Genomic DNA, 21,696 nt, shown 5'->3' with positions numbered 1-21,696 from the left:
CTATATGCCTGATAGGCTGCTCCAGCAGAAACGTGCAGTTAACGTCTACCTGTATGAACTCTGCAACAGAACAGGTTCTGGGAAGCTGGGGTTTTTTTTCACCGTGCCAGTGGCTGTTCATGCGCAACACATGCAGACTTCTGCGGCCATTTGATGAGATCACCAAACTGGTCAGTGGCAGCCATGGCGCCATCAGTGACATGGTACCTAATGCCTTCTTTATGGAGCGTGCATTGCGTCATGTCATTGATCAAGCCATGGAGGAGCAGGAGCGGGAAGATGAGGAAGTCGCAATGCTGGATGAATTCCCAGGGGGGGCTACTCTATCTGACACAACGGTCGATGTGGACGCTCTGAGAAAATATGAACCCCTGGACTACTGGGTGGGCAGGCTTGACCTCTGGCCAGAGCTTGCCCAATTTGCAATGGAACTGTTGGCTTGCCCCTCGTCCAGTGTCCTGTCCGAAAGGACGTTCAGCGCAGCAGGGGGGATTGTGACCGATAAGCACACTCGCCTAGCTCACGACAGTGTTGACTACCTCGCATTTCTAAAAATGAATGAGGCATGGATCTCGGTGCAATTCAACACATGGGACCAGTAGACCATGTATATCTCTATAAACGATTTATTTAATCGAGCACACAGACCTTTTTTCTACATTTGGCTCACTTCCTTGTACAAAAAAGCACACCGTATTATATGCCCATACCCTCCTGTTTGAAGAGATTGAGTGTCATATTTTTGGGGCCCAGCAGCGAGTTGCTGGTATCAGCGCTGGTGTCAGTGCACTAAATTACGGTGCTAGTGTCAGTGCTCTCTATCACGGTGCTGGTGTCAGTGCACTCTATCACGGTGCTGGTGTCAGTGTTCTATATCATGGTGCTGGTGTCAGTGCTCTATATCACGGTGCTGGTGTCAGTGCACTCTATATCACGGTGTTGGTGTCTGCACTCTATATCACGGTGCTGGTGTCTGTGCACTCTATATCACGGTGCTGGTATCTGTGCACTCTATATCAGGGTGCTGGTGTCTGTGCACTCTATATCAGGGTGCTGGTGTCTGTGCACTTTATATCATGGTGCTGGTGTCTGTGCTTTCTATCACGGTGCTGGTGATCATCTCCTGAACCCTCTTCATAGCCTACCCTGACCTTTCCTCTCCTCCATTGCCTGCATGCGCTCCTGAGTCCTGAATTGTCAAAATTTCGAAAAGAATGCTTGTAGTTGTCGATCCCAGATTCACTTCATACATGTGTTATTTCAGTGGCCATGTGTGGGACTATGTGTACACAGCTAGTAAGTATTTTGTGCCTGGAAATATGACCTGTAGGTTTTTAAAGTTCACCTGCCATTGAAGTCAATGGGGCTTGCCGCGAACTTTGCGGTTCGAACTTTTGGCCGCTTTCGCGGTTTGCGAAACGTCCCGTCGGAAGTTCATCCATCTCTATTCTTGATGTACGCCCTCTGAATCTTGGAAAACCTATTAGTGATTGAACACTTCCAGTCCTTTCCCTTTCCCCCTCCCCCCAGCCTTCTTTGTTCTATTGTTGGTTGAGAGGATTTTGGGGAAAAGAGTTGTCACTGGAGGGGGTCCCTTGTAACTATAAATTTAAATTTAAACCTAATTAAGGTATCGTCATTTACCCTATTTTTTTATATAATTTGTACATTCTCAGCCCTTTGGGGGCTGCAGATTTAAGGGCGTCAGCAACCGTTTTTTTCAATCTAAGCGCGGCCTTGTATAGTATAATCTCACTGTGTAAAGTTTGTTAGCTACAGAGACCTGTTTTCTACCGATATTTATTTGTACATGTGTTTCCCCATCCAAGTTATTTCCCTCTTCCCCTTCCACTTTATCTTATGGGATGCCCTTGCTCCTGGGCCCAGGATCCATTGTTTTTCTAAATTTCTCAGCTGAGGCACCAGCTGATTTCTGGTGGAGGGTGAATGTAGCACCCTCTACCTAGTGTTGGTGCTAGAGTGAGTTTTTTTTGTAGAACGGGTAAATTTAGGCAGGCCTAGGCCTATTTGTTTTGATCTGTGGGGCTGGGAGTGGCTTAGAGTAGGCTGGTGCCTCACAGCTAGGTTTATCTTTCAGTTACCTCCCTTCTGCTTCTAGAGGCTTCTAGAAGGAAGGTGGGGAAGAAGGGTGGGGCTAATTGGGGTGTTCTAATGTGTCCTGACCAATCCCCAACCTGGATTGGCAGGGGGTAGGCTTTTCTAAATACCCAGAGTCAGTCCAGCTGGGGAGGAGTTGTTCAGGTGGAAGAACTGGAGATGGAGTATTAGGCTGTCAGGGCTTTTGAGGAGGCCCCTTGCTCTGGGGGGGGGGCATGGGCTAAGGGGCTCGGAGCTGAACAGTAACCCAACACAACCCAAGGGGTATCCTAAACAGGAGCAGGAAAGAACAGCAAGGAGTACTGCTGGCCAAGACTCCTCATTCTATATGACATGCTGTACGTTCCTCATTCCACATTGCCTCATTCTGTGTTGTTGCTGCTGGAGGATTTATTGTTATAAAGGGATGGTGCTGGGGGTGTGCAGGGGAAGAGACAAGAGGCAGTGATGGGAGGTGGGTAGGGAGCAGAGACAAGGGTGACCCGGGGAGTTCCTGCACCTATTCTTTGAGAAAAAAAAAGCCTTTTACAAGACGTGACATAATTAGCCTATACAGTTCATGTATTATAACAGTAACCGAAATTGCACAAATTTAACACTTTGCATTGCTTTTTTTATTTGTTGGCACGGGCATAGTGCTTATTAATACAGAATAGTAAAGGGAAAGAAGAAAATAATTAGAGACTCTTGCTGATTGCAGCTAGGCAGCTAGCATGCAACCAGGAATCCCCTCCAATGGGCACCCAGGAACGTCACTCAGAGCTTTAACCAAATGAAGAAGCCCCAGTCCACATTCATTAAAATTTTCAATACAGCTTTAATGATTCACAAAATATCGAGTGGGTTTTGGGGCAAAACACATCCCCCCATTTATCAGGACACAGTAATGTCTGCAAGTGTTTACCCCTTTCTCTGTTCTGCCTGCGTAGTCTTCTGAGACCTGTGATGTATCCCAGAAGCCTGCAGGGGAAGGAGGGGGTCCAAACTAAGCGGGAAGTGGAAGTGGATACCCGTCAAAAACAAGTACCCACTTGGGGTTTAAGTTCTTGGGTATCCCGTTAACTTCTTACACTTTTTTCACCTAACTTTATTGATTTTACATAGAGGACCGAAAGGCGTTGGCATTTTTATTAATCATTAAGCTGTTTTGGTCTGGCACTCCTTTTTATGTATTGCAGCCATCGGTATATTGACTTAAATCCTGTCCTTTGCATTTTTCTGTCCAAGCAGGCCTGTGAATAAAAAAGGGCAATTTCAAATTAATTATAAAAAAAAAAACCACACAATACTCAAAATAAAAAATAACATGTTTATAAAAACTTTTTCAAAGGAAAAATGTCAGCACTCTTCACTGCAACATTTCAGCCCCCCAACTCCTGCACGACTTTCCCTCTCCATTTTTCGAGGACTCTGCCATGCCACCACATGGTTTGTGTTGAAGGGTAGAGCGGGAGAAAGACCAGCATTTGTTTGTTGATCTCCTTTAACTAATAATAGCCTGGAAGCAACAAAATCTGTTTCTGTTGTTACTTCCTCTGCCACTTTAGCCAGAGGACAAACAAATGGAGAGTGATCTGCACTCTATTAGCTCCAGTGGAGTTGAGGGAAGATATCAGGGGTCCAAAACAGCTTTAACCATATGCAAAACAGCCAATACCTTTGGGGGCAAAACTCATTACCCCTTTAACAGGGCTCAGTTGTTTCATCAGCATTATTCTGCCCCAGAAGATATATTTGCTAGGAAAAAGTTTAAGATTCCTCTGACATTTGCATCCCTGAATTTATTTATTGTAAAGGAGCACAGATTACATGATCTGCAGTGGCACCAGGCTGCATTCCCTTCTCCAGCTGTAGCTGGAAAAGCAGCTGATTAAGCATGATCTGTGCTTGATTAGCTGCATTTCAGTGCTCTCCCATAGGCTTTGTGTGTGAATGCAAAACCTCCTTAGACCTAATTTACATCTGAGTGTTTTGTAGCTTAAAGCAACATTAAAAATCCCATTTCTTGTTTTCAGTTCTAGTATGGTAACAATTTTATTATGGGTTATTTGGGTTAAAACGTGAAAGTGTAGAAAAATGTATTTTTAATTTGTCAAAGCTTAATTGAACAAGCTGAATTTAGAAGCTGATTGACTGCCATGCACAGCTACACCAGATTTTGCACTCGAAAAATATAGAAATATAAATTGTCATCATATTAGATACTAAATATCTATATAATTTTGCCACATAAATTAAAGATGGGAAATAGGTAATTCTCTATGTGCTTAAAGAGGAGCTGCACCTTAAAAATTTTTTTTAAAGTCAGCAGCTACAAATACTGCAGCTGCTGACTTTTAATAAATGGACACTTACCTGTTCCAGGCTCCAGCGATATTGGCAGAAGATGACGAGCAATCGCTGCCCCCGCTGCCATCCTCTGTCAGGGAATCGGGAAGTGAAGCGTTGCGGCTTCACTGTCCGGTTCCCTACTGCGCATCCGCAAGTGTCCACTGATCCCCGCTGTGTCCTGGGAACTGTGTGTTTCCCAGAACACAACAGAGGGGCGGGGCATCTGCAGCTAGCTTGTCCCAGGAGTGGGTGCAAATATCTGGATTATACAGGTATCTGCACCCCCCTCCCCCCTGAAAGGTGCCAATTGTGGCACCAGAGGGGGTGAGGGTTCCGATGAGCGGACCTTCCACCAAGGGTCCACTACTGAAGGTAAGATCTATGAATTATATAAACATAATTTAAGACAAGCATCACAATAAAAGACATTGATGTGAAACAATACAACATTAACATTTATTCAATGTACACCTCATGTATCAGGTCATGATTATAAAATCAATAACACCACTTGTATGTGTTAAATTTCAGCTGTCTATGAGGGGCCACCACAACAGAATGATCTACTCCAATCTTAAGCCCATGTGCAGATATTAAAATAAAATTTGTCACTGCAAGAAATTCAGGTACCACTATGGAGCCTACCTATCTCCATTAGCGCAAACCAGGAGCCCTGAAGAAGAGTGAGGCAATTCCCCTCAAACGTGTTGGCTCAATCTGTACGTTTTTATATTTTCGATAAAGGATTGTATTCTCCCATCAAGAGTGACAAAATTCTGGACATTGGGCACTCCTCTTTCCTCATTAAAGTGTTCTCTCAGGCGCTGGCTGAAACAGAAACTCCATCGTACCAGTAACGTAGCAGCTGAAACCTGCATAGGGGGATTTAGCACCACCACTCACCTGCAATACCACCCAGTAACTACTAGTGACCATTTAAATCAGTCCAGCATGGTCTTCAGCTCAAACTGGGTAATTTCCCAGGAAAGGAATCCCATATTCCCATATGTTCACAGAAGACCTGACCTGGGTGGAGGCACTGCCACCTATATTGTCAACCCCACTTTTTCACTTAGGTTCTAGTTCTCTTGTTTACCTGTAGGTTTAGTTCAACATCCTGTTTGTTGAGGGCTTTTTTTTTGAACCCCCAAAGAGGGCTATACTTATATTAGCAATTGAACTATTAACAATCATGTTGGGGCATGGTCATAATGTTAAGGGCATTCCCTGCATAATGGAACAGCACAAATGTGCGTTCTTTGCTGATTTTATGTTTCTGTTTATAACTTCTCACAGCACTTCTGAACCTCTTCAAAACCTTTACGGATATTTTGCATAGCTCAAGCATAAGGGTGAACAAGTTTAAATCCCAAGCATTAAAACTATCTTTGCCACATCGTATAATAGATACATTGAAACAAATTGCATTTAAAAGTCAATTCCACACTGCCATACATAGGAATCAATCTAAGGCAGGCCATCCATAGTTCAAATTCTGAACAAATTTTCTTTTGAAAATCTTTTCAAAGAATTTTTGTTCAAATTTTGCACCATTAGTGGGACACAGCAACAGCTGATTTTCATGCAGCTATCGAATTTGAGTGATCTGACATGCTTGAAATGTTTTGAAAAGTGAATGATTTTCTAATCAATGATGGGGGAATCACGTGAGAAATATAATTGAAAAAGAAATGCACATGAGTGAAAGAAAAGAAAATTCCTGGAAAGAAAAGAAGATTCTAAGACACAAAAATGATTTTCCGTAGGTGAAATTGAAGGCTTGGTTGGTCGAATTTCAAAAATCAATGGTGGCACCATCGGATCACAAAACGCACACAATTTCTGATTTTAAAAAGAAAATTTGTTCAGAATTCGACCATGTATATCCTGCCTAACATTTGTTTTTCAAAGCAAATTACCCTACCATTATTAGAACTTGGACTGATGGTATAAAACAAGATGCCCCCCCCCCCCCCCCCATCATGATTTAGTAGGATATATGCTTTTAAAATAATGTACTTCCAAAAATATTTTGTCTTTTTTAAACCTGCCCTTACCTATTAATAAATTATATGGATGAATTTTAAAATCTTTTGATGAATTATGTTTGGGGACAGAAAGAAAAGATATAGAGATAATAGGAGAACATTATTACACCCAAACATGGGAGATTTGGGAGTGCCACACTTGAAATATTACCAGGCTGCTGTATTTAGCTTGCATAAAAGAAATTCTCCTCAATGGGTCGACATGGAAATACTTTCTAGCCAAAGTTTTTTGAGGAATGACTTTGACTGGTACCCATGCTTAGACCATTGGTTCTGTGTGACTCCTTATTACATTCCCTGGCACTGTGAGATAGGCTGAATAAACACAATTTATACTCACCACACTCACCATTAGCTCATTTTTTTTTTTTAGTCCAATCTTTCCCACAGGCTTAGGATTCAGTCTTTTCAATGGTGGATTAATGCTTTCAAATTATAGGTTATTTTATATGCTATGAAGGTATACTGTATATTCATGGACTATCCCAGCATCAGCTACCTCTTAGCAAACTACACACATCGACCACTTTATTAGTTACACCTGTTCAATTGATTGGTAACACAAATTGCTAATCAGCCAATCACATGGCAGCAAAGCAATGCATTTAGGCATCTAGACGTGGTGAAGATGACTTGATGAAGTTCAAACCGAGCTTCATAATGGGGAAGAAAGGGGATTTAGGTGACTTTGAACGTGGCATGGTTGTTGGTGCCAGATGGGCTGGTGTGAGTATTTCAAAAATTGCTGATCTACTGGGATTTTCACATACAGCCATCTCTAGGGTTTACAGAGAATTGTCCTCAATTAGAGAAAATATCCAGTGAGCGGCAGTTGTGTGGACAAACATGCCTTGTTAATGTCAGAGGTCAGAGAATGGGCAGACTGTTTTGAGATGATAGAAAGGCAAAAGTAACTCAAATAACCACTCATTACAACCAAGGTATGCAGAATACCATCTCTGAATGCACAACACATCCAACCTTGAAGCATATGGGCCACAGCAGCAGAAGACCACACACTGGGTGCCCCTTCTGTCAGCTAACAACAGGAAACTGAGGCTACAATTTCCACAATAGAAGATTGGAAAAACAATGCCTCGTCTGAGTCTTGATTCCAGCTGTGACATTCAGATAGAAGGGTCAGCATTTGGTATAAACAAAGTGAAAGAATCCTGCCTTGCATCAACGGTTCAGGCTGGTGGTGGTGTAATGGTGTGGGGGATATTTTCTAGTCACACTTTGTGCCCCTTAGTATCAATTGAGCATCTAACGCCACTGTCTAATGGAGTATTGCTGCTGACCATGTCCATCTCTTTATGACTGCAGTGTACCCATATTCTGATGGCTACTTCTTGCATGACAATGAAGTCACTGTACTTCAATGGCCTCCACACTCACCAGATCTCCATCCAATAGAGCACCTTTGGGATGTGGTGAAATGGGAGATTGGCATCATGTGCAGCTGACAAATCTGCAGAAACTGCATGATGCTACCATATCAATATGGACCAAAATCTCTGAGGAATGTTTCCAACACCTTGTTGAATCTACGCCTTGAAAAATGAAGGCAGTTCTGAAGACAAAAGGGGGTCCAACCTAGTACTAGCAAGGTGTACCTAATAAAGTGGTCAGTGAGTGTATTTTGTTTTAAATAATAAAATTTATACTGTTAGAAGTCACAGTACTAGTAAACATAATATATTAAATCCCCTGAAATTACCCTGTAAGAATCAATTGGAGGCTGATCTTGATAGGCAAACTTCGATGGAGTTTCGATGGACTTCCGTTGAATCGGACTTGTCTACACACAATCACACCAAAGTCCGACAGATTCAACCGTGATGACATACAACCGGACTAGAATAAGGAAGTTCATACCCAGTAGCCAATAGCTGCCCTAGCGTCGGTTTTCGTCCGTCGGACTAGTACACAGACTAACTGATTTTTCGACAAGGACTCGAGTCCATTGGAAAGATTTGAAACATGTTCTAAATCTAAAGTCCATCTGATTTTTTGACAGCAAAGGTCTGATGAAGCCCACACACGATCCAATTGTCCGATGGATTCGTTCGCAATTTGTGCTTTCATCAGCTGGCGGATTTTGACGGGTTTGTTAGGGAAGGCTCAGCTACCACTTATTAAAGGAGTTGTAAAGGCAGAAGGTTTTTTTTATCTTAATGCATTTTATGCATTAAGACAAATAACTTTCTGTGTGTAGCAGCCTCCCCAGCACCCCCATAATTATCTGAGCCCCATCTTTCTCCAGCGATGTTCACAAGTATCTAAGCCGCCCAGGACACTCCCAATTGCTGACACAGCAGTGGTGCCATTGGCTCCCGTAGCTGTCAATCAAAGTCAGTCAGCCAATCAGGGGATAGAGGAGAAAGGGGGAGGGGTCAGGGCTGGGCTCAGTGTCCGAATAGATACATGGAGCTGTGACTCGGCTCGGGTGCCCGATTAGTAAGCTGCTGGTTGTAGGGGCACTCGATAGGCAGCAGGGGCCAGGAGCAGCAAAGAGGGACCCGAGAAGAAGAGGATCCGGGCTGGTAAGGTAAGTATAACATGTTTGTTGTTATTTTTTTAAAAGAAAAAATGAGACTTTACAATCACTTTAACCTGATTTAGAAGACGCATTTAAATAAATTATTTCAATTTTTTCAGATAGGCCAAGGTTGGAGTAGATCATCCTGCTGATTCTCGGTGGCCCCTCTTTTGCCGCGTACACACGGTCGAACTGTTTGACGTACTTAGTCCGTCATACAATCCGACGTACAATCCGGCGTACTTTCCACTGAACGGACTTGACCACACACGGATACCCAAACAGTCCGACGAAAGCTTGCGCGATGACAAACAGCACGTACGACGGGACTAGAAATAGGAAGTCCAAGACACAGCAAAGCCCTGTAAATCCTTTCTGGGCATGCGCCATTCTTAGTCCGTCGGACTAGCATACTGACGACCGTATTGTCCGCTGAAACCAAAGTACGACGGACAGATTTTTGGAAAAACCGAAATTCTTAGTACTCCGGACTGCATGCTGAAAAAGTCAGCTGAAGCCCACACATGAGCGGATTGTCCGCTGAAATGTGTTTCAACGGACTAAGTACGTCAAACAGTTCGACCGTGTGTACGCGGCATTAGACAACTGAAATTTCATACATATGAGTGGTGTTGAAGATTTTTATAACCATAAATTGTTACATAAAGTATATGTTACAGAAAAGTTAATGTTAGTATTGTTGCACTTCAAATGCTTTTCTTGTGATGTTTGTCTGATATTGTGTTTGTTTAATTCATAGATCCTACCTTTGGTGCTCACTGATGAATTGGACCCTTGATGAAGTCTGTTCTCCCCTTCACATTTTATTCACAAACATTACATTTCTATAAGTATTGGCCTTTTTTAATTTTTAAAGGCTTCTATCTATAAATTGTTATAGGTCTAAATAGTACGTGTAGACATTGTGTTATTTATTCATCCATAAATTAAATTTAGTTTTTTATTGCTATATTTGTCCCCACTGCTAGTTTTCCCATAACTTCTTGTCCTGACAGAGATTGATTGTATAGCTTTCCAGTAAAGACAAAGACAATATAACTATGGCAGAGGTTGTGACCCTTGCTTACTCTATCCAGAACTAAATTTAAAGCTTTGACTTGAACTGAGCTTTTACTTTGTCTCCTTTGTCACAACCCCCCTGGTAGAGACTACAATCATCAGGGCTTTTTTTTACTTAGAACTTGGTGGAACTGAGTTCCACCACCTCTGACTCTGGTTCTCTGCTTCCTGCTCACCACTATCACTTGTAAACACAGAAGTCCAGCTTCTGCGTTTACAAGTGACAGCTTGTCCCCCAATGGCCCACTGAGTGAAGGGCGGGGACAAGGAAGATGTAGATGCCTGGGGGGCAATGCAGATTCAGACACCCCCACTTGATGATCTCGCTGCAAGTGAGAGAGGCAGAGACACCTACAGTGTGCAGGCAGGTACTAGAGCGTAATACAGCAACACAAGACATGTGGAACATGGTGGAGCTTTTAAAACAGGGGTTTTGCATGTAGAGATCAGAGCTGAAGAGGGGTGAAAGGGAGGTGTGGATAGGGGTTGCAGAAGTAAGCAGCTGTGGAAGAAGGCTGAACTCTGCACTTTTTGTAGTGCACCCCTGAACTTTGCACCCTGTGTGCTGTGCACCCCTGGACTCCGCATTGTGTAGAACACCCCCGAACTCTGTACATTAAGCACCCACAAACTCTGCACTCTGTGTGCAACTCCCCCCCCCCCCAAACTTTGCACTCTGTATGCAATGCACTCCTGGTATTTAATGCCCCTTAAGACCCTTCTACTGTGAAATTTGACCACACTCACTATTTGATGCAGTTTGGAGGGTGTGTGTGTGGGGGGAGGGGGGTTTTGGGTGGTTGTGGTTGAGTCTCTGCAGCGACTGTATTTTCTGAGGAAAAAAGCCCTAACAATTGCCCATGCTGACATACACTGTGTGGGCATGGTCCACTGTTGTCACTATCCAAAGTAATAGCCAGATGATGTGAAGTGAGTGCATATATACAGAAAGTGGCTTAAAGAGCCTTGAAGAATGGCAGCACTGGGAAATAGGTGAAAACCCTATTTTATGATAAAACTAAAAAAATTCAAATGTAACATTTAGAAATAGATAGAGATATAAATGACATTTAATCTGTATATCAATCACTTACCAAGCCTCCAATCCATTAGGATCCTGCAAAACTCTCTTAAAGCACTGTAAATCATCTTTGATATTACTATCCAGTAGGGCTAAATAGGGAGAAGACAAATTATGACACAATATATTAACAATGGTGATAATAATCTTCATTAAGCTTAGCACATCATATATTTATTAAGCAATCTACGGATGTATGAGAATTTCCAAACTTTAAGCACAAAACAACCATCCAGGAGCACTACTCCTGGTGCCTAACTTGCAACCTTTGGGCCACAGGAAGCCCTTTGGTTCTTGCCATGAGGCCTTTGAACCCCAGAAGTCATCAATGGGAGTGCTAATTTCATAAAATGTTGTGACAGTGATAGTAGTCTCACGTAACATGTCCTCACTCTTTGACTGTCTTATACAGCATCTCACGACTCCAACCACACCTGTAGCATGTCCATAGCTTCTTACTGTCCTCACTGTAGTCTCTGACAGCAGTTTTCTGTAGCAATATATATACTGAACATCATGTTTGGTGATGTTGGGGGGATGTTAAAGACCCCTTAACCTCGTATCTAGACCAATTAGTCTAGAGAAAGAACCATTATGTGAGTACATAACAATATGGCATGGCTTTTTTAACTCTGGGTTTTCTTTAATTATTTGTTATGTTTCCTTAACTAAGCAATAATAGTTTTTGTGTGTACTATGATGTTAGTAGTGCTAACAACACAATAAAAGTTTGATTCCAGGATTTATAAGTAGTTAGTAGAACCAATTTGTTTCAGGAGATTTGTGTTTTTCCTTCTTCAGTGCTGTAAGTAAACACAGGAACTGGAACAACCTAAGTCCAACCCAAGTCCAAGACAAAGCCTCCCAAGTGCCCTGAAGAAGGAGAAATTCAAATCATCCAAAACACGTTGATGGTATTGTTTCTACTAACTACAAGTAGTCTACAACCACATTTTTCAATTCCAATAATTCAAGTCCAACACTCTCACCCATGGCAAAAATGTCCCAGTACATAATAGGGACCACACCTTTAGGATGCAAACCTTTAATAGGCATGGGCACTTTTAGTAAAAAGTGTACTACTGCACCCTCCCTGACCTAAACCAACCTGAAAACAGCTCCCCCAGCTGCTTAGTTAACTGGCATAACAGTTATGGTCCCACCCTATGTTTACATACTCCATATGTTTACATACTCCATCTGGAAATCTTTTCCAGTGCTGGCCATGCAGTGAGTTGAGTTCTTATAAACTTGAATTGGGCTGTATACCCTGGTTAAAGACATACCTCTATTTAAAGCCTCTTGCCACTGGTGGTCAGCTGATGTGTGGCCTACAGTGAAACCCTATAAGACCCCTATGAATACCCTTCAACAGCGGTGGCTATTAAGCAAACATTTTTAAGTTATAACCAGGTTATGTGAATAGGTCACTTCACAGCCTGCAGGGGAAGGCAGGGTTACTTATAGATTAATCTTCCTCCTTGGAAGATGATTTTGTGCTTACCTGCCCTAGAAGAGTAGATTATATATATTTGGCTAGCCAGAGCTAAGCTGGTTTTGACAGTTGGATCAATGCCTAGTACAGTGATGGCGAACCTTGGCACTCCAGATGTTTTGGAACTACATTTCCCATGATGCTCAACCACACTGCAGAGTCCTTGAGCATCATGGGAAATGTAGTTCCAAAACATCAAGGGTGCCAAGGTTCGCCATCACTGGCCTAGTAAATCAATAGCTGCACTTGGAAGACTGGTGAATATAGCAGGTAATCAATTCTTAATTTGTTTTAACACTTTATTATATTTGGACTGGACTCCCTCTGCCCCAATGCTCCAAGAACCTGCATGGGCGGCTACCACTGTGGTTACATTTTTGGGCAGTAGCCATATTCCTCATGTGTGTTATATCTACAGACCTTTGGTCAAACCTGGCAACAATTGCATATGTACTGTATAAGTATTCCATAAGCTTTCTCAAGGAAAGAATTAAACATGTCGGTGGGGTGTAGCGCAGCATGGCAACAATAATACACGCAGTGCAATGAAAGAACTTGTATTGAAATAATATAGGGACAGTCCACACATAACCCAGAGGGAAAGCAGTCCAGCAGCAAACTCTTACCATTCCAAAAAAGTACAGGCCAAAGCAAAAAAAAATAAAAAGGGGGTAGGGCTAGCATGAACAGGAGCACAGGGAAGCCAGACAAGTCAGGGTTAACATTTTGTCAGGCAACTTGGGGCTGCAGAGGATTGGGCAGCCAGCGTGGGGGAGGGACTGCAAAGCTAGGAGTGGGAGAGGCAAGTGGAACTGGACATCAGGGGTAGGACATGAGGAGGAGAAGTATTCCCCTGTGGCTCTCTCATGGCAGAATCCTGGCATCTGGCAGAGCAGCTCCGCTCTATGGCGGACTTGATGGGGACTGATTGGCTGCAGAGCCAGATCGAATCCATGCTGGGGACGTCTGTCACAGCTGCCGGTACATAAGTGAGACGTGCTCGGCGGGCACGCCCCCCCAGAGCGCTTTAGCCTTTCACATTCCCAGCAAGCTCAGCGCCACTCAGGGAGCCTGGACTCAGAACATCCAGCCCAGCCAGCTCAGCCTCCTCTGGTTAGCTCTGATGCAGGCGATGGGAGGAATTCCCATCGGGGCGGAGCTCTGCGAGATGAGGACACAGCCCTGCACCATCCCCGGTCCCAATGAGGCAGAAGAATTGTGAGAGCGCAGCCACCTCCCAGTCAGGGGTCATGACGGGAGTGGTGGCTCAACGTGGGAGGAGTTGCCTTACGGGTCATGGCCAGTCAGGAAGAGTGGCCGGAGACCCTCTCATGGGCGGGATCAACAGATCTCAAGTACAGGTCAGAGCAGCAGGGCCCCTCCCACCAGTGGGGTTGAAGAGGAGCCACACAGCACTCCAGTCCTGAAGGGCAGAGGCGCAGGAGAGACAGTGAACTGCCGTGGCCATGTATATTTTCACCAGTCCTGACTCCAGACGATCACCAGGATTCCTCACACCTTTTTGGGCATCGAATGCCTGAATTACAGTGGCAGGGGGTGTTTTTGAAGCACCTTATTAGAGCCATAGGCTCTAATAGGCATCAAAAAGGGTGACCTGCCAGCACCACACTTGGTGCTCGCAGTCCATCCAGGTGTGTTAGATCAGCGAATGTATATTTGCTGTCCTAATACCAAACCGCCTCTCCGCCAATCAGGTGCTCAGGTCTGTTACCCATCACCTGATTGGCTGAAACGACAGGCGATGTGATTGGAGATTGCAGAGTGGTAGCATTTCATGGGCACAGTGGCAGAATTTGATGGGCACAGTGGCAGCGTTTGATGACAGTGGCTGCATTTGATGGGGTTTTTTTCAGTATTTTTCAGTTTGTTTGTGTCCCCCCAAAAACTTGGTGCACCATCTGCCACTGCCCCCTCCAAGCACAGTTCCCTAGTTGCACGCCCTACGCGCTTTGCCATAAACCGCCCCTTTTAGAGAATACAGAATTGTATGGCATTTGTTAGTGATAAAAAGAAAAGCAGTAAAATAGATCCCCTGCAGACAGTAACAATAGAGCCCCCTCCATTAACAACAGATTCCCTCAACAATGGAGTGCCGGCAACAAAGTAATCCCCAGCAACAATAGACTCTCGGCAGCAACAACAGATCTCCTCAAAGACAACATCAATATTTCCTTCAGCAGCCAGCAACAATAGATCCCCCACCAGCAACAATAAAACTCCCTAGCAACAATAGACCCCCCATCCCTGCAAAAATAGATGCCCTCAAGCTATAATAGATCCCCCAGCAGCCAGCATCAACAGACCCTTCAGAATACCTCAGCCCCCCTTACCATTATATACATTTAGTGCTGGAGGTGCAAGATGTGCGTTTTCCCATGTTCCCAGTGAAAAAAAGCTGTGCGTTATCATCCCCTGAATAAATAAGTCCAAAGACTTGTGAAGCTGGCATTGACTTACTCTAAATAACACTGATCACTTATTACAATATGCCACTACAGTCCGGCTTGTACAACCAAATGCCATCTATTTTCTGTAGGTACATTTAGTCTTAATAAAATATTCAGTCCAGTATGTTTTGTTGTCCAGACCTCTTTTTTTCAGATGCACTCCTTACCTTTGCATTTAATTCCACACAGATTTTTGCGGCCAGGTGTTTTACCATCATCACACCACCAATAGGAGTTTAACTGCATTATGCCATACTCCGTGAGACTGTTGTGTAAGGATCTGTCAAAGCCACTAATGTGATGTGCCAAGCAAACATCTGCAAATAAAGAGCATACATGAGACACTGAAGGGAGAACATAAACTATGAATAAGATGTATGCAAATGTGTCCATATTACATTATGTAACCTCTTCAATACATGGTGTTTCCCCCCCTTCCTGCCCAGGACAATTTTCAGCTTTTAGCGCTGTCACAATTGCGCGGTCACGCTACACTATACCCAAACTACATTTTTAGCATTTTCTTCCCACAAATCAAGATTTATTTTGGTGGTATTTGATCACCACTGGGTTTTTTATTTTTTTGCTAAACTAAAAAAGACAGAAATATTTGAAAATCCAAAACATTTTTGAAACGTTATTCGTTTCAAAATTTTGTTTTCTCCTTCAGATGATGAGGCTGCATTGATGAGTTGACACTAACATGTAGAATTGATGGGCACTGATTGGCGGCAAAGATATGTAGCACTGATAGGCACTGATAGGTGGCACTGATGGGCGCTGACAGGCAGCACTGATTGGCACTGATGGGCACTGATGGGCACTAATCAATGGCATTGATAAGAAGCCCTGATGCAGAGGTACTGACAGTCATTATCAATGGTCACTGATTGGCATCTGTGAAGGGCATGGACAGGCGTTACTGATGGGCACAGATTGGCATTTTGATGGGTACTGACTGGCATTTTGATGGGCACTGAATGACATCTGATGGGCACTGATTGGCAGCTGTGGTGGGCACCTCTGATGGGACTGCGCTGATAATCGCACTGATTATCAGCGCAGATCCCCTCTGACATAAGAGCTGATAATCGAATCTTCCTGTCAGTGCAAACCGAGGAAAGCCGATTACCGGCACTTCCTGGTTCCTGCTGTGATCAGCTGTGATTGGTCACAACTGATCAAGTGGTAAAGAGCCTACGTCATAGGCTCTTTACCACGATCAGAGATGGAGTGTGTTAGAGTGACGCACAGCACCACTGATTGCCGCTCTCCTTGCCCCCAGCGGGGCGCAAAATCATGGCTTATCCTGCTGGATGTCATATGATGTCCAGTCAGGGTAACGAAGCCACATTGCAGATGTCAATCTGCAGGCAGGCGGATTGACAGGCCCTTTTCTGGCACTTGTTGTTTACAAGTTTAAATTAGTATTTCTTGCTTGAAAATTACTTAGAACCCCCAAACATTATAAATTTTTTTTTGAATAAACATATAAACTCACAATCCAATAGTCAAATACCAATAACGTGAATACAAAAATAAAAAATTAAATAAATGACCATATAAAAGTTCAACAAGTGTTCATAAAAATTGTGAAAAAAAACAGTGTTCACTCGGTGCTTCTGTTTCATACAATATGAGGCCTGCTTACCAGAACAGTTGGATCTCAAATTATAAAGATTAATTTGCGTTTATGCAAATGTCAGCCAACACGGATAATCCTCTCACCAGACTCCTCCAAACACAGCTCCTCTCCAATGTGACCAGGCTGTTAAATGAAGGATCTCTCGTGGATATGGATCATCTGTCTCCGGGTTGTTTCATGTGCATAGGATAATGGAAGGAAGAGGCTTCATGGTGCAGTACTCCAAATATATATTTATTGTGTAATGGAAATTTGTAACTTCTGTATATAATTGTATTCTATTTTATATGTATTGCACAATGCTCTCACTGTGCACATGGCACTAATAATGTTTTCAGTACATGTTTTGCATTCTTTTGAGTCCTGATTAGAATTAGCCTGCCTATGTAACGCCCCTTGTTACCATAAAAGTACAATTGTAATATAAATGTGATACCTACGTAATCATGTGTATAAAAACCATTAAATGCGTCATAATAAAGGAGAACAGTTATATGGAAAGATGCTGAGTGTATCTTTTGTGTCTGTTCCCTACTGCAGTAGTTATTAATTTGGAACCACTAATCAATATGAGGATAGGAGTTGCCTGTCTATAAAATATCCATTTCAATTGTAAAATATGTAGCACTTACATTCAAGAAAACGGTGGCAATCACAGTGGTAATACAGCTGTGGATCTTGCCAACAGGCTGATACCTGGTAAAGTCAATGAATGCTGCTCCACCCGACGCGTTACCCTGTAAGAGGCATCAGCTGGGACCGGTGGATCTTCCCAGATGACACGCACTAAATACTCATTGAGCGGGAGAGAAATCACATGAACCATTCCAGGCTCTTCCTGTGGCATGTCATTCAGTTCAAAGGATGTTTTTTCTAATCAACAAAAATATCTATAAGATACTGATCAAAGACACATAGGGGGTTATTTACTAAAGGCAAATCTACTTTGCACTGCAAGTGCACTTGAAATTGCACTGAAAGTGCACTTGGAAGTAAAGTTGCTGTAGATCCGAGGGGGAAATGCAATCAAAATAAAAAACAGCATTTTAGCTTGCACATGATTGGATGATTAAATCAGTAGAGCTTCCACTCATTTCAGATCTACCCCTTAGATTTAGAGAGACTGCCCTTGCAGTGCACTTGTAGTGCAAAGCGTTTTTTGCCTTTTGTAAATAACCCCCATAGTCTACTACAACAGTTTGATTATATCGGAATTAAAATTCATATAATATTGAATATTAACTATAATATCAATAATAATAATAATAATAATAATCAATAATTAACTATAATATCAATTAGTTACCATAAAAGTATTAATTTTTACAGAAAAACAGAATACATTTTATATATTCCCAAACCTATACATAAATATATCAGATATCAGATTTACCTATGAATATAGTGGGTCATTAGCTTTTTAGATCTAGTCATCTTTAAAGACTGGTGTCAATTACTAACTAAAACACATTTTAAGTCCACCGGTAGGAATGGATTTATTCCATTATATAGTTGCCACCACCCTAATTGGCTGAGAGCCATAACAAAGGGTTAGTTTCAACGTATCAGAAGAAATTGCTCTAAAATGGATGACTTTAAATCCCAAGCTTGTGTTCATGTTGTAAAGTGCTGCGCAAACTGTTGGTGCTATATAAAACCTGTATTATAATAATAATAATAATGTATTAAAAGGTTTATTATAGAAAAGGGGTATGAGCCAGAGATTCTGGGAAGGTAATTACATGACATTTATCTGTCATAAATAGAGAAAGATTTTTGACCCCAAAAAACAGAGAACAGACCAATAATAACAAGTTTGAATGAGCCTTTATAACTACCTTCTCCTCGCAGCATTAATGGGTTAATAAAATCATTCAAAAACACTGGCATGTTTTAAAAAATTGTAAGACCCTGGGACCCAAACTCCCAGAAAAACCTAATGTCATCTATAGAAAAACAAACCCTAAAAGATGTTTTGGCACTAAGTGCAATAGACCCTCAACCACAAATTAGTATGTTTGGGAACTTAAAGCGGAGTTCCATCCAAAAGTGGAACTTCCACTCATTTGTCTCCTCTCCCCCCTCACAATTGGCACCTTTTAGGGGGGGAGGGGGGACAGGATACCTGTCTTTGATAGGTATCCTGTTCCCACTTCCGGGAGTCCAGGCCACGGCCTGTGCCATCACCGCAGGGCTCCCTCCTACTCCCTCCTCCTCTCCCTGTCCCCGGGCAAGTAGGTGAGAGGAGCGGGGCCTTACACATTCACAGTAGGGTTCCTGGCGTGAAGCCGTAAGGCTACACTGCCAGGTACCTTCACCTGCATTGGCGGCGGCAGCACCCGACAGCTGATGGAAACATCAGCTGCGGTGCCGACATCGCTGGACTCCAGGATAGGTAAGTGTTCTATTGTTGAAAGCCAGTAGCTGCAGTATGTGTAGTCGCTGGCATTTAATTGTTGGGCAGAACTCCTCTTTAAAAGGCTTTTTCCCCCGCAAAAGGTGTAAAGTTTGTAAAAACTCTAGGACTATTATAACTTCTAAGTTCACTTCACATGTTACCTCTAGGGTATATAACACTGAAGATGTCATAACCTGTGGCACTATAGGGGTTATTTACTTGGTTAGATAACCGTGTGGTCTTCAGTATGGGTGCAGGACCATGCACACTAAATGTTAGAATAGGGGAACATCTAGCCAACATTCGTAAAGCGTACATAACGTATTCAAGCATATTCCATACGATCATGGTAGGAATCCATCTCTCCTCCAGGTGATAGCTATAGAAAATATACTCCACATTGGAGGGGTAACAACCTCCCTGTGGACCTACGACTTAGTCATATAGTCCCCTGAGCCTCAATGTGGAATGGGACATTAATTGCTATATAGATAATAGATAGTATCATTTAAAATGGGTAGAATTTTTTAGTAAAATATGATGGGCTGCCTTTGAATTCCACCTTTAACTTCACTGCAACTGATTCGTTGTTTTAAATGTGCTTAATGGTAATCTATGCTGCCTTCAAATTCTTTACCTTTGTCCATATCACTGTGATATTAATTTTGCTTTCTTATTGTCTATACCTAAATTATGAGCTGTTCTTATCTTTATAACCGTGACCTTTCTGTTCTCTTGCTGTGTTTTGTAGTCTGCCTTTGGTGTGAGAAATTTGTTCTGTTAGCCATGTGTTCCTATGCAATCCTGACTAATTCATTGGCAATACCCCCACCCAAACTCAGTATAAATGTAGGCCTTCTCTAGGGGATGCGCAGCCAGGGGTTTGCATAGGAAGGGATTGCATTGGCAACTAATATCTTGGATAAAGTATTCATATTGGATTAAGTATTACATTTCGGCTCAGCACTTCAGTGAATGCACAAAGCGAAAATCCACAACAGACTACTGCAGAACACTGAACAGACTACAGGTGACTTGATTCCACATCAAACTTTTTCATCTCTCATCCAGGCTACCTCTCAATCTCACCACTCTGTATTATGCACTCCCTACTTTTCCTTCTCACAGTTGCATCCTCTCTTTAAATTCTCTCTATTTCACCCATCTTCTCCACCCCACAGTATGTATGTATGTATGTATGTATGTATGTATGTATGTATATATGTATATATGTATATATATATATATCACGCCCACTCCTGTCTTCACCTTATTCCTGCATGAATCAGCTCCTGCTAATTCTGAATCCATATACCAATAAAACCTCCAGGACCCTGGGATGTGCCCCCCGCATAAGTTACACTCCCATATCACCTCTCTCACCCTCCTGCTTTTCCTAACTTCTGGAGATATTTCACCAAATCCTGGACCACCATCATTTACCTTCGGCCAACATACCCGGCACCCCCTATCCTCTGATAGCAGCTGCAATCCACACAATCTCATTTCTATTCGTCTTCTGCCTAGAACCAGCCTCCCCTTCTCCTGTGCCCTTTGGAATGCCCGCTCTGTTTGTAACAAACTCACCATCATCCATGACCTATTTATAACAATTTATTCCCTGAACCTACTTGAAATTACTGAGACCTGGATTCAAGAATCTGACTCCTTCTCCTGCTGCCCTCTCCTTCGGTGGCCTCCTGTGGACTCACTCTCCAAGGCCTTGTGGATGGAAAGGAGGTTCTGTTGGAATCCTCCTATCCCCTCAAAGCACTTTTTCAGGTTCTTCATCCACCCCCCTCTCTGTCCCTCTCCTCATTTGAAGCTCACTATATTTGTCTATCTTCTCCAGTTTCATTGAGAATTGCTGTGATCTATCGGCTTCCAGGACCAGAATCAAGCTTCCTTGATGACTTCTCTGCCTGGCTACCCTACTTTCTCTCTTCTGAAATTCCAACAATCATTCTTGGTGACACTCCCACTACTATTAAACCGCTGAGCCTAACCTCCTCTTTTGACCTAAAACATTACACACACGCTTCTACTTTCTCTGTTGGCAACTTCCTTGACCTCATATTCTCCTACCTATGCACGCCACACAACCTCTTCAACATTCCCTTTCCTCTCTCTGATCAACACCTTATTAGTTTCACTCTCTCCTATCTTCCTCCACCTTGCCCTCCAACTACCAAACTATTACCGGTAAAAACCTTCGCCATCTTAACCCTTCTCTTCCTTTTTCTGCTACAGTTTGTCTCTATAACAAAATCTCATCCTAGTCCTGCCCCAACCTGGCAATTTCTGTCTGCAACAGTTCATTGTCATCCACTCTGGATACCTTGGCCCCCCACTACACACATAATCAGGTCCCGATCGCTACAACCCTGGTAGACAGACAATACCAGAAGCCTCAAAAAACATAGCCGCACTCTTGAGTATCTGTGGCATAAGACTAAGTCACAGCAAGATTTAAAAAAAAAATACCATTCC

The 21,696-nt window shown here is 42.8% G+C and overlaps 1 protein-coding gene across 2 annotated transcripts in view; it reads right to left on the bottom strand.

The window, feature by feature from the left end:
- Positions 1-2,709: 2,709 nt before the first annotated feature.
- LOC143935847 (lysozyme C-like) overlaps positions 2,710-21,696 on the bottom strand; it is a 108,919-nt gene continuing 89,932 nt past the window's right edge. For both annotated transcript variants that reach the window (XM_077459972.1, XM_077459971.1), the window contains exons 2-4: positions 15,331-15,480; positions 11,214-11,292; positions 2,710-3,350 (exon numbers count right to left, since the gene is read on the bottom strand). In XM_077459972.1, coding sequence (XP_077316098.1) covers positions 3,284-3,350; positions 11,214-11,292; positions 15,331-15,480 — 296 coding nt within the window. In that variant the 3' untranslated portion in view covers positions 2,710-3,283. The remainder of the gene's footprint in view (positions 3,351-11,213; positions 11,293-15,330; positions 15,481-21,696) is intronic.

Source organism: Lithobates pipiens, unplaced genomic scaffold (assembly GCF_037356315.1).
Source record: "Lithobates pipiens isolate NorthernLeopardFrog02 unplaced genomic scaffold, aLitPip1_a1.2 Scaffold_28, whole genome shotgun sequence".
NCBI classification, from domain to species: Eukaryota; Metazoa; Chordata; class Amphibia; order Anura; family Ranidae; genus Lithobates; species Lithobates pipiens.
This window is presented reverse-complemented; position numbering and strand designations above follow the sequence as displayed.